Source organism: Stegodyphus dumicola, chromosome 1, assembly GCF_044657685.1.
Source record: "Stegodyphus dumicola isolate Sdum_Otavi_A_Nest chromosome 1, ASM4465768v1".
Classification (NCBI taxonomy): Eukaryota; Metazoa; Arthropoda; class Arachnida; order Araneae; family Eresidae; genus Stegodyphus; species Stegodyphus dumicola.
The window spans coordinates 111,248,575-111,261,508 of NC_140768.1; the positions used below are offsets into that span (position 1 = coordinate 111,248,575).

General features: G+C 36.7%; 1 protein-coding gene across 11 annotated transcripts in view; it reads left to right on the forward strand.

Annotated features, from left to right (window-relative positions):
- Positions 1-12,934, forward strand: part of LOC118191118 (serine/threonine-protein kinase tousled-like 2) — a 558,371-nt gene that overhangs the window by 377,077 nt on the left and 168,360 nt on the right. For all 11 annotated transcript variants that reach the window (XM_085819358.1, XM_085819342.1, XM_085819346.1 and 8 more), the window contains one exon: positions 11,675-11,734. In XM_085819358.1, the coding sequence (XP_085675484.1) occupies positions 11,675-11,734 (60 nt within the window). The remainder of the gene's footprint in view (positions 1-11,674; positions 11,735-12,934) is intronic.

Consider the following 12,934-nt stretch of genomic DNA (forward strand, 5'->3'; position numbering starts at 1 on the left):
TCATTTTTAAAAACAAAACGAAATCCTTATCATAAATGATTATCAATAACTTTGTATGTTATTAATAACTTATTCATAAATTATAATTTATTAGGATTCTCTCAGTGATAGTTGAAAATTTTATGGTAATTATTAATGGTATTTTACGCCAGTCGAATATTAAATATTGTTATTAATTTTGTATACATGTAAATAATTTTAATGAAACCATATGTAAATTGTAGTATCTCTTGTATAGTGTAACATGAAAGACCTCAGGATGGGGAACATTGCCGAAAAAAAAGGGTTACAGGGTAAGACTATTTAATAGTGAGTAAAATGTCAATATCACCAAGGTAGTGGTTTGGGCGGTTATTTTTGTTACCGAATTTGGTAAATCACCAAAAGTCGCCAAGTTTGACTACCATTTGGCGACATTTTGGTCCGATCCCTGTAAATTCCGAACAACTTCCACAGATGCGCTAAACGTTTCAGCCGGCCTGCTTCCGCTCCACATCTACGTTGAGCATGAGGCAGTGCTAGCAAACATAGATGGCTCAAAATCTGATGCAGGCGTAGAAAGTGCCCTAGTCCATCTCACTAACTCTGTACAGACATATCAGAAGGGACACCTTGCGGAGCATAGCAGCGTCTTCCAGGCAGAGGCCTTAGCCTTGGAGCAAGCAGTCCGATATGCCGTTACACAGAATCTCCGAAATATACAAATAATCTCAGACAGCCAATCTGTGCTACAAGTGATCCGCAATCCTTCACATTATTCACAACCAGTAAGGTCCATACAACAATTACTTCGCAACATCACGCTCCATTGGACCAAGGCACATGCAGGATATGCGGGAAATGAGCTCTCTGATTCTTTAGCCAAAGAAGCGGCTTCTAATATAGAAGCAACCCAATGCTACTTCCTGGCACCAAGATCCTATCTTAAGCGCTGTATTCTGAACATTTCCCTACAAAAATGGCAAACGGAATGGGACAACAGCGACAAAGATTGCTGGTGTGTGCTGGGGCTCTGTCATGATGAAGCATCCATCAAGAGGACGCCCACAACACCGGTCGTTTTCTGCGAACAGCCTCTCTTAATCTCCTCATAACGTCTAAGTAGAATTCCTTGTTCACTGCTTGGCCCTGGGGAGCGTACTCATGATGAAAAATTCCATCTACATCGAAAAACACAAGTAACATGACTTTGATCTGGCTTCGCACCTGCAGTGCTTTCTTTGGGCGAGGAAACTCGAGGCTTTTCCATTGTGACGACTGCTGCTTTGTTTCGGGATCGTATCCGTAAATCCACGACTCATCCCCAATGATGATGATGAGCTTCATGAACTCCGGATCGTCGCTTGCACTTTGAAACAAATCAGAAGAGATTGCCAGTCGTTGGAATTGCTGATCCTCAGTGAGGAGACGCGGCACAAGCTTTGCAGACACTCGGCACATGCTTAAGTCCTTTCTCAAAATTTCATCACATCAGCCTATGGAAACCCCACACTCCTGTGCAATTTCTCGGAATGTTAAACAATGACCAGAGCATACCACAGCCTGCACTTGTGCAATCCTCATTGCGAGAGGTGGACGGGCGCCCAGAACGGGGATCACTGTCCACTGATTTCCGACCCTCCTTGAATTGCCGGAACCACTCGAAAAGCCAAGCACGACTCATCGCCTCATCTCCAAATGCTATTTTCATCATCTCGTAGGTTTCGCTGCCGGTTTTACCGAGCTTAAAGCATAAATTGATACAAATTCGCTGCTCCGTGTTTTCAGACATTTTCTGTTTTCGACGAACGCACGCAAACACTCCACATGAAAGAAGTCAGTGTGTCTAAACGGCGAGCTGTACAGAGCTGCCGATTTTTGTGAAACAAGGTGAAACATGCGCGTGCATGATGCGCACAGTCCCACCACTAGGGGGTTTTTTAGAATAAAAAGAATAAATTCAGTCTCGATAGTTTCTGAACAGCCCTCATATATTTGCTCGTACAAACGCCACGCAAACGTTTCAGGAAGAAAATTGACATATATCTTACTTATCCACAATATGCAGTCCTGATGACATTAGCAGGTTAATGATGTTGTAGATTCTCTGTCGTAGGGCTGGAGTTCTCAGTATAAACCATCTGAATGGGTTGATATTGGTGGAACTTTTCGGTTAGTGGACATTCCGTGACGTAGTGGTCAGGGCTTCCTTGGGCTCCGAAAATAAAAGGCCCAAGAGCTCGTGATGGCTCGGGTGAAAAAATACTTATGGAATGGGTTATGTCCACTGATATATCTAGTAAACTGTGCGGCAGAGCAGAGTCTATTTATGCAGACTTTTGGGAGAAAATCGTACGTATGAGGATATTAAGAGAGGCTGTTCGCAGAAAACGACCGGTGTTGTGGGCATCCTCTTGATGGATGCTTTATCATGACGGAGCCCCAGCGCACACCAGCAATCTTGGGCAGCAATTCCTGGCAAAACACGGAACCATCCAAGTAGCACATCCTCCCTACTCGCCGGACATGTCCCCTCCAGATTTCTTCCTCTTTCCCAAGATCAAAAACACCTTAAAAGGACACCGGTTTCAGGACATTGAGACCATAAAAGAGAATTCGTCGCAGCAGCTTCAGGCCATTCCAAAGTCGGAGTTCCAGAAATATTTCGAGGACTGGAAACATCGTTGGGCGAAGTGTGTTACTGCCAATAGAGCATATTTCGAAGGAGATTGACTTAAAACCTGTTTTGCATAATAAATTCAGTCTCGATACTTTTTGAACAGCCCTCATATACTTTACTCCACCAGCGACAGTGCCAACGAGTGCCACTAGGGCCAGAATTGCAGCAGGAAAAATAATTAATTAAGTAAGTAATTAAGCAGTGAGGTATATAAATATTCAAGCTTACATGAATTTATGTAATTTGCATAAACTACGATACATACGTACTTTATGTATCCAAGAATTATTGTATATATATAAGTGTCAACAACCATACTAAGTACTCATACCTAATGTATATAGGATAATGTAATCAACTAATCAAATGTTTTTATTGCAATCAAGTATTCAAGTATATAACCAGTATTTAAATGTATAAACGGTATTCATAACATAATTATGTATCTATTAGGTTTTTATTGCAATCAAGTATTCAAGTATATAACTAGTATTTAAATGTATAAATGGTATTCATAACATAATTATGTATCTATTATAACAACGCATGTATGAACTCAAATAACGCAAGCCCCAAATAATGAATGTAAAAAGATCTAATGTATGTCTTACCGTAATCAAGCTGTCAAGTACAGAACTAATGTATTCATGTAACTATATAATGTACCCCAATGTATTAATGTATTTTATTGATGTATCATATTTCATGCATTTAAGAATTATTATTATTGTTATTAGTAGTACTAGTATGACTATTATTAATATTAGCATTTGATATATTATTATTTTGTATGTAAATGTATTATTTTGTAGGTATGTGTATTATTATTAGTATTTGTTGATGTATCTAAGAATTAGGGCAACGTGCGCCCAAGAGCATCACCAGCGTGTTCTAACAGCTTATATCATGCAGCTAACGTACTCATGTAACATCATCCAGGTCCATGTTCGTTCATGCGGCTTCGCAGGGAAGCAAGTGCATTCCCGAGGCAGGCCTCTTCTGTACTGCCGGTTCAAGATAGTGCTCAAGATAGCGTGGGACATATGCCTGCTTACCTTTGTTAGACATCAGGTGTCTCCGTCCTCCGTCACCTGTAACTATAAATGTATACAGCCCTATGTAACTCTAACGAAAAATCAAAAATACTGGAAATTTCTAGGCGGACGTGCTAGCTTACGCATCTGAAGCTCTTTCTATTGCTTTGTGTTTAACGTTCTTGGTAGCAGTTTGAAGTGATAACAGTTGATTGGGCTTTGTCATACTGAGAAGGGGGGAGGGAAATTTTTCTGAAAAGTTCCAAAACTTTAAAGTGTTTTTTGGAAAACCAAATTTCATGAAGTTGTCATCTGTTCTGTGTGCATTCACTGCATTACGAAGCTGTACGCACATAACAGTATTGTAAATATTATGCTATACTGTAAATAGATGCGCACGTTTAAAATTGCTCTCTGATTTCAACATTAGGTACAGCTGTTCTGTTTTGGTGTATTTTCGAGTGTATGTAATGAAATTAAGTTATAGTAGAATTAGTTTCTTACTTATCACCGTGGTATATATACACTATACACGCGTCAACAGCTACCCTCGCCGTGTATCTTGGCATGTGTTTGAGTACACGTGTATGGTATACACACGTGTGGATTTTTGCACTGAACATTTAACTAAATAGTTTTTATCGTCTGTAAAAGTGTAAGTATTGGCTTATAGGCTTTTATTTTTTAGCATAAAATTTTTCTCTTATAAAATGCTTCCTTTTTACTATTCATGAACAGAATATATCTTATAACCGGTAAAATTAGCCACTGAAACTTTATCGCCAAATCGTAAAGTAGTTAATGAGTTGGAAACTTTTCGTGGGGGAAGGGGGGTGAATAATCACATAATGCCAGTAAAGATATCACAATTATCTAAACTTTTCTTAAGCTGGAATTTTGCTTGAAATTTTTTTATGTTTTAATAAACATGCATACTATATGGAAAAAGGAGACCCATATGTTAGGAAAAGTTTAAGTTTTATCATTTACAATTTATTAAGTAATGAATATCGTATATCTCTTCTGTGTTTCGCTAACTTTCTTAGGGATGTAACATGGAAATTGGTCTTAAGAAACACTTATGGTGTCACTGATGTTCAGATTTGAAACAACAGTGTATATTCTGAATACAAAAATAAGTTTCAATAATTGCTATTGTGTTTTTTGCCACTCTCAAGTGCTGTGTTGGAATCACGTTTTACTGCACCATGCGCGACCTACTATATCTATAGGCTGGAAGTAAAAATATTTTATTTCGAGCAGTGTTGCCACTGCTCCTTCCAAATATCTGAGTTGGTTAATCAAAAATCCATTAAATTCGCGAAAAATCTTAAATAAATCAAAATTCGATTTTCGAATTAACCATATTCGGTGGAGGACTATGTGTATTCAAAATTTGCTGGCTATAGGTGCCGTCATTTTGCCACAGTGCAATGGACTTAGAAACAATCATACAAACAGATTCTTCATTATTTAATAGCAGAGAAAAGATAAAAACGGGTGTTATGTTTTTTAGTCCAAAGGGGCAATTTGTCCAGAAGGATTATTAATTTCGTTTTGGCATTTTACCTTGATTCATGATAAGCGTTGTTTCACTTTTCAAATTATTGCCACCAAAGATTAGAACCCTGTATTATATCTAAAGAAATTAAATAATGAAGAATCTGCATGAATGTATGTATGTTTCTCTCATTGTAAAAAGTCAACGGTACGTAGAGCCATCCAATTTCGAATAACTCAAGTTTCCGCCCATATTTTGTAAAACTTTAACGAATTTTTGATTAACAAACTCAACGATTCCAAAGCGAGCAATGTCAAAACTGTCCCCCCCCCGAAAAAAAAATCCACATCGCGCCGAACTGTGTATCGGAAATTCTAAAGATATGCTCATTTGAAAATTATTTTGCGATATTGCTGTTGAACTGAATTTTATGGTTTAGGTGCGGAGAACGTGATATTTAATAAATAAAGGTAACACACAAAACGTTAAAAAAAAAAAAAAACGCCCCTTTGGACATAATGTAAAAGCTGAAAGCTTTCAGATTATTATTTTTTTTATTTATTTTCTTTAATGCTAATATTTTATATTATTATTACTCGCATTGCATTTTCACTCGCACAGTAGTATATACGTATGTTGACTTCTGGGGGGGGGAATATCCGTATTTGAAATAATACATCAGCTACTTGTTTTTAAAACGAAATTAAGAACATGGGTAAAAATGTTTTCATTCTCTAAAAGACGAATCAACTCTATATTCCAAACTCTCAAAATTTACTACTTTCTTTTTTACCCGAATAGCGAAAATTGCAAAATTTCTATCATAGTATCAGCCTTAACCACTTGCGCTACGATTAAACTTCACTGTTGCGGTGCCGTGCGCTACAATATAACAAGCGGTAAATTTACGCCGCTCCGCGTCTGCGAGTGCAATCCAGAGCTGTAACTCGAGAAATAAACTGTTTGAAATTAATCATTTCTTGACTCATTGGAGGAATGGTAATATATTTCGCAGAGAAAACCTTTTTTAATTAACAACGAGCTTATTTATTTAGCATTCTAAACATTACCAAAAGAATAACATTCCTTGAGTTATAAAGCTCAAAGCAATATATAAAAAACATAACTGTTGCCACAAAAAATCTACATTATTAAATTATTGTGTATTAACTGAGTTCGTGCACGTTCCTAAACATAAACAATCTCGTTGTTAGGCGACGTGTGCATCATGTTATTTTCATTTTTGCGATAAAGGCCTATCGACGTGGTGTTCACGTCGCTCGCGGTTTGAGACAAAAGCGTCTCGACGTGCGTGGCACGTCTTTTTGGCGCAAGTGGTTAAGAGCTCTGTCCGTCAACTCGGTCAAAGAATCTGAATACAATCGAAGATAGTCATGTTCTTTGGTTTAATGACCACATACTTCCTGTACAGAGAAGGCCATATTATATCGTTAGATTTCTTTATTGTGTCCATTTGTTCTAGATTGGGTGTCACACCTGTTTCATATAATCTTTGTTTAGAATTTGTTTATTTTATTTTAAATATTCATTTAATTTGCGTAATCAAGCGAACTTATTCCGCTCATTAAGCTGTTTGTAAATGTAAATTGCTAATAGTATTTTTCTTTTAATCATATTACAAGTTATTTCTCCCATTTTACCTCCTGCCAATCTGTATACGTAGGTAAGGGAGGTTATGCTTTTGGTACAAAAATTTAATAGTTTTCATTGCATAAATACGAATTAAGATTTTCTCAGTAAGTTTTGACTATGATGTCTGTATGTATGTGTGTGACGATTTTTCAGTCATAATAACTGATATTAAACTTTCAAAATTGTCTGTTTTCTATGTTTAAGCTTTCAATCATCATTCATTCTGTTTAGCTGATTAGATTTTGCATTAAATTGGACAATCAAAAGTGGAACTTTACTTGAAGGCCATAGCAGTTTTCAATTGAAAACTATGTTGAGTCATTAGGTATTTCTTGAAACGGAAGACGTGAAAAATTAACAATGCCCTCTCCGGGACTCGAACCTAGACCTCTCGAATACGCTCCGTGTGTACTACCGTTACATCACGAAGGCATGCAGAAAAGAGAGAAAAATACCTTATATACTTCCTCTTTTAAAGGGCGACTGGGGATTAAGGAACCCAATCGCTACATCCTGCTGGTGAAGAATCACCATTCACTATCTTTTAGTTCGGGCGCTACTGTAAGGTCATTTTAGCATTTTTCGAAACAAGAAAATCGTAGAAATCCGCAATGCCTTCGCCGGGACTCGAACCTCGACCTCTGGAATGCGCGCCGAGTGTGCTACCGTTACACCACGAAGACATGCAGAAAAAGGGAAGAAAATAAACTATATTAAAATATTATCCTAAACTTTTAAGTTTTAGTATCAATGGGAAGAATATATTTTTGCCTAAAATGGATAAACCGAAAGTGATACTTAATTTCTCAGATTTGATATTTAAAACTATAAGATTAAGAAACAACATATTAGATTTTGGCTGCATATGATGAACCACTGGAAGTGGTACTTTGCTTGGTACTCTTAGCAAATTTTCGTATTAAAATATAGAATCACCGTAATTTGTCAAATTGCGTCGGTAGGTGATGGGGTCCGCTATGTTCAGACCTAAGACAATGAATCACCTTCCAAAAACCTTGTGTTTTAAACGTGATTTCATGTTTCAAAAATGCTTATCTGTAGAGGTTTTATTGTAAAGGAAGTATGTTTTATTATGGAGTAAATAATGAAATTTATTATTTTAATAAAAAGAAATAATGGGGAATCCATTTGGTTATGTTGCTATAAATTTCGAAAAAAATATTTTTACCCGTGGCTAGTTAAACGTAAAAAATGTAATCCATAATTTTGTATTACAGACTTTTTCTGTTTATTGGAACACCCAATTAGATTTAGCTTACAAACGATCAACCGGAAGCGATACTTTACTTAAAGCTCATTGCTATTTAAAACATGGAATGGCGGAAGATAATGTGCTGAACACAACATTATTTTAATTTATTTACTTATTTTGGAATCAACTATGATTTTAAATTAATTGAGAATATCAGTCCCGTTATCAATCCGATTAATCGGAAATTGACTCTACTATCTTAATCGTAAATACTAAATAAAATCGCATACCATTATCCGTAATTTTCGATCGTGAACATTTAGCGGCATAAAATAAAATGTAGAAGTTAGTTATAAAAATAGTGAGAAATGCATATACGTGGACACTGAACCGAATTTCTTGAATTCTCTATTTAGTAAGCTTTCTCCGCTGAAAGAACACTTTTAGATGACTAACGATGCCTTAAGTTGATCGACTATATATATATATAAGCGACAGAAATGTATACGTAGTATATACTGAGGATAGATTAAATGTGGAGTGTAGATAGGAATTCGTCCCAAAAGCTCGAATTCCGCAAGAAATCGAAGCTATTTAGCCATCTTCGTCAATCGCCGTCTTCTCTCACTCTCTTCCCATAGTTGGAGGCATCGGATCAATATTCATCGGGGGGAGGGGTGCGAAGTAATCCTATTCGATGGGCCCAATGGTCGCAATGACCTCATCCGCCATTGTCGCGATGAGAGTGGACACGTTTCAATTTGCATCACTCAACGATTTCTGACCGGTAATCACTCCAAGCGCTGTATCAGTTTTTTTTCCCTCAAAATGGCTCGTTTCTCTAAACATTTGCATACGTTTATCAATCAGCAGTTTGTGCATCTGATAGTTTTGATAATTTTATTGGTTTAGAAGTCGAAAATACAGGCATTGCATTTAAACGTTCAATAAAAGGAACTGTATTTTCACTCAAAAAGCCAGTCTGTTCTGCCGACAAGATTGGAATACGAAATAAAGTTTTTAATTGCCCCATCTTTCCTGGATCGCCGCCTCTTTTTAGAGAATGTTTTTCTTAAATAGCCCTCCCTTTTGAATTTATTCAATGATTCCTATTTTTGTAATAAATATATCTAGGTTGTCATATGTATATATATTTGTGAGTGTGTAATAAGATGATTTGGTAACGAATTGGCGATGGTTCCCCGCATTGTTAATAGCTTGGAGAGGCTTTAATGCGTAGTTAGAAAGATGACACTCGAAGGCAGACGTGGCCTCTGATTTTGGAAACATGATAATGCACATAATCACTATGGGTGCGCTATGCATTCCACTTTTTTATACAGCTTACATTCCTTAAACAATTGACGGAACTGGAAAAATAAACTCTGCGTCGCTAACGGCAAGGCGATGCAGCGAAAAGAAGCAGAAGAGCGAAGAGAGGGGAAGTTGAGACGCAATAACTTTTTATACTGAATTCCATTTCAGATCACGTGACAGATTAATGTACAGATTTCATCGATAAGTGCGCATCAGAACTGCAGGGAGTTTAGTAAGAAAAATCATTGCTTTGTTATTTTTAGAATGAAAACGGAATTAAAGGGCTATTATTAATTTATTATTTGAAAGATAGATAGATTTATATTTTACGTATTCCCCCCTCTTCAAGAAGAAAATGGCTTAGTGAGAGAAAAGCTTATTTAGAAAGCAAATTATAATAAAAACTGTATGGGATTCCTTTACGTGTATAAGCGTATATTAAGATGTGAAAAGTTTGTTGAATGGAAAGATTGTTTTGTTATTCGAGATTTTAAAAGACATATTCAGTTAGTAGTTTTAAGAAATGTGAAATGTAGATGAAGGGCGTCTACAAGGGGCACACAGTGCATCAAAAAAGTGTTAGGACTTATTATTATTTTTTAACAAATTCTGGCAAACCTGTTAAACGGTAATTGACAGCATTTTTTATTATAGCATCTGATCTTCCTTCACTAGAAATATCGTATGCTTACGAACAGAATTTTCTATGCAATTAATCGTTTTCTTTGATCACTTGAGCATCTGCTGTTGTGAATTCGAAACCGGAACAAAGCAGTGCGATACAGTTTTCTTGTAAAACGGAAAAAGCAGCAAGAAAGACATTTGCAGTGTTGTTCAAAGCATAAGGGATTCAAGCATAACATGTTCCAGTATTTTCTTTAGCATAACATTTCGAGGTGAATCCAGGAATAGTGGTGGTGAAGAATCCCTTTCGCTCCTGAATGAACGAGACTAAAGGAAAAATTTGATAGTTGTTGCTGAATAATCGTCACCGTCTCTTTGAATAATGATTGATGAGAGACTGCTCATAAAATTGTCCTGAAAAAATGAAAAATTTATTCTAATTTTCTACTACACAACCACTGCCCTGCCACACCTTTCTATTCTTCTCAGGCAGTATCACTAGTAAAGTTATAAGGTATTTCTCCCGCCTTCTTAGCATGCCTTCGCGGTGTAGTGGTCAGAACGTTCGGCGCGATTCGAGAGGTCCGTCGTTCGAGTCTTGGCGAAGACTCATTTTTCATCCCTCTTGCTTCGAAATAACCTAATGGCTCTACAGTGGCGCTCGAATAAAAAAGGTGGTGGATGATGATTCTCCATCACCAGGATTTGGCGACTGGTTCCCCTAATCCCCAGTCGCCCTTTAAAAGGGGGACTATATAAGGTATTTCTCCCGCCTTCTTAGCGTGCCGTCGTGGTGTAGTGGTCAGCACACTCGGCGCGTATTCGAGAGGTTCAGGGTTCCACTCCCGGCGCAGGCAATGCTCATTTTTCATAGTTCCTGCTTCGAAATAACCTAATAAGTAGTATCAGTATCAGGTAATAAAAGTATCACAATTCTTAACAGTCCCCCTGGTTTCATTAGATTTGCACTTTCAAACAGTTTTCTCTTGACTGAAGTGAGGTAATTATTTTAATATAACTCTGAAGAAGGAAATCTTAATCAGAGTATTTCAGAACGTATGTTCTGCGATGGAATCAAGCAGCTGTATGAATATGCCCAAGCGTATAGACTTATAAAGATAGTTTATTGAAAGCTAGTATAAGATATCTTTTCCCCTAACATTCGGTTTTGTACAAACTTCGCTCTTTATAGGGGCGCATTCTGTTATTAAGCTTTTTTCTTTTCCCTTAAACATTGCGTTTATATATGAAAACTTGTATATATTGCTAGAGTCTAGATTTATCAACTTATTTTCTTCAATGCCATTCAAAGCTGAGTGAGTTTACTTTCCACAAATACCAAATAATGTTATCACTAATTTTATTCGCGTAAGTGTGTAAAAATTATTGTTTTGGAAGATCTTTATTATTCTTTTGACTTACAAACGTTTCATCGGTGAAAGTTCACTGAAATAAATATGTGAAATAGATCTTTTTTTTTTTTTTTTTTTTTTCTTGTTGTTGTTGTTGTAGTATTATTTTATAATTTTCATTAAATAAATAAAAATGAAAATAAATAAAAATGAAAAATCATTTATTTTCTTTTTCATTTTTATTTATTTTTTGTTTGTTTGTCTTTGTTTCGTTTTAAGTGTTTGTTATTTTTTAATTTTTGTTTCTCTTTTCATGTTCAGCAAGATGATGGCTTTCGATCCTGATTTCCCGATCCCAGGAGGCACAAACTATAATCAAGGGTAGGTGGGACAAAACTATTCGCTCTCTCCTCCGCTGGCTCATTCAGTATGGGTGTGCCTCGCGGCCGTAAACCGATGTGCTTGTTTTCATATTTTTTTGCATCTTGCTTATGACCGCATTTGCGAATTTCATTATTGATCAAAATAAATCCATGGTGTCCGAAAAATAAAAGTGGGGTTTTGTGCTTTATTAATGGTGACATGTAGTTCAATATGTTGGGGCATTTGTGTTCCCTTACTCTTTTGCAACGCTGAAAACACAGTCAATCCTAATGTCCAGTACCAATCAGGTTTAATGTTTCCCCTCTGTAACATTAAAATTATGTTTTTCCGTACTTGTTTAATCAGTTGTCAATCGTTCTTTTGTCGTTGTCTGAGTACTTGCCGTATTGTAAAGTAAGGCAAGCACTTAAAATTACATTTTTAAATACTTACGAGTAGTAGTTATAATAGACTTCCAGTCTATCGTAAGACCTACTCAGGACAGTATGTTTGAATGGTGATTGTTACTATAGTAACAAGCCTTATATATTTCAAGTAGGAGTGAGTGCCTTATACATTTCAAGTAGGAGTGAATCAGATGACTGTTTATTGTGCTGTTACTTTTGTCGAGAGTTGGCCGCGGAAAAGACGAAACAATGTTATAATGTGTATTTTATTTAGGGCAAAGCTCAAAAAACGTATGTTGCCAAACGTCATTAAGTGCATCAAAATGGCAAACTTAAATGCAAGTTTTCAAGACACTTTTACGAAAAATGGATTAGGATTCGTTTCTATGGCAACAGACTACTGAAGACGCTTTTTCGGGAGTTGTTCTTGTGGTAGACATACTGGCTATACAGGAGTCGACATTTCTTTGTCTTGTTTACCGTTAGCCATTTTTTTCTTACTCTTTCTGCATCTTGCTGTTGTTGACTGCTGCTGCTGTCTCTACTGCTGTCGACATCTATCGTTGCAATCCATCCCGGACTCGTTGAATGAATTGCTAACCATTCCTTTGTCGTTACCTGAGTACTTGCCTTACTTGAGTGGACCATTCCTTGCCTTTTTTTTTTTTTTTTTTCCAGCGCCACCGCTCCAGTTCTAGCTGTTATTCTGCTTCATAGTCCTATTGGTATTGATATTGGTTACTACAATCCACCCAAGGAAAGAAAATGGAAAACGACAATATATAAGAAAAGATTTACTGGAAAAGCGGTC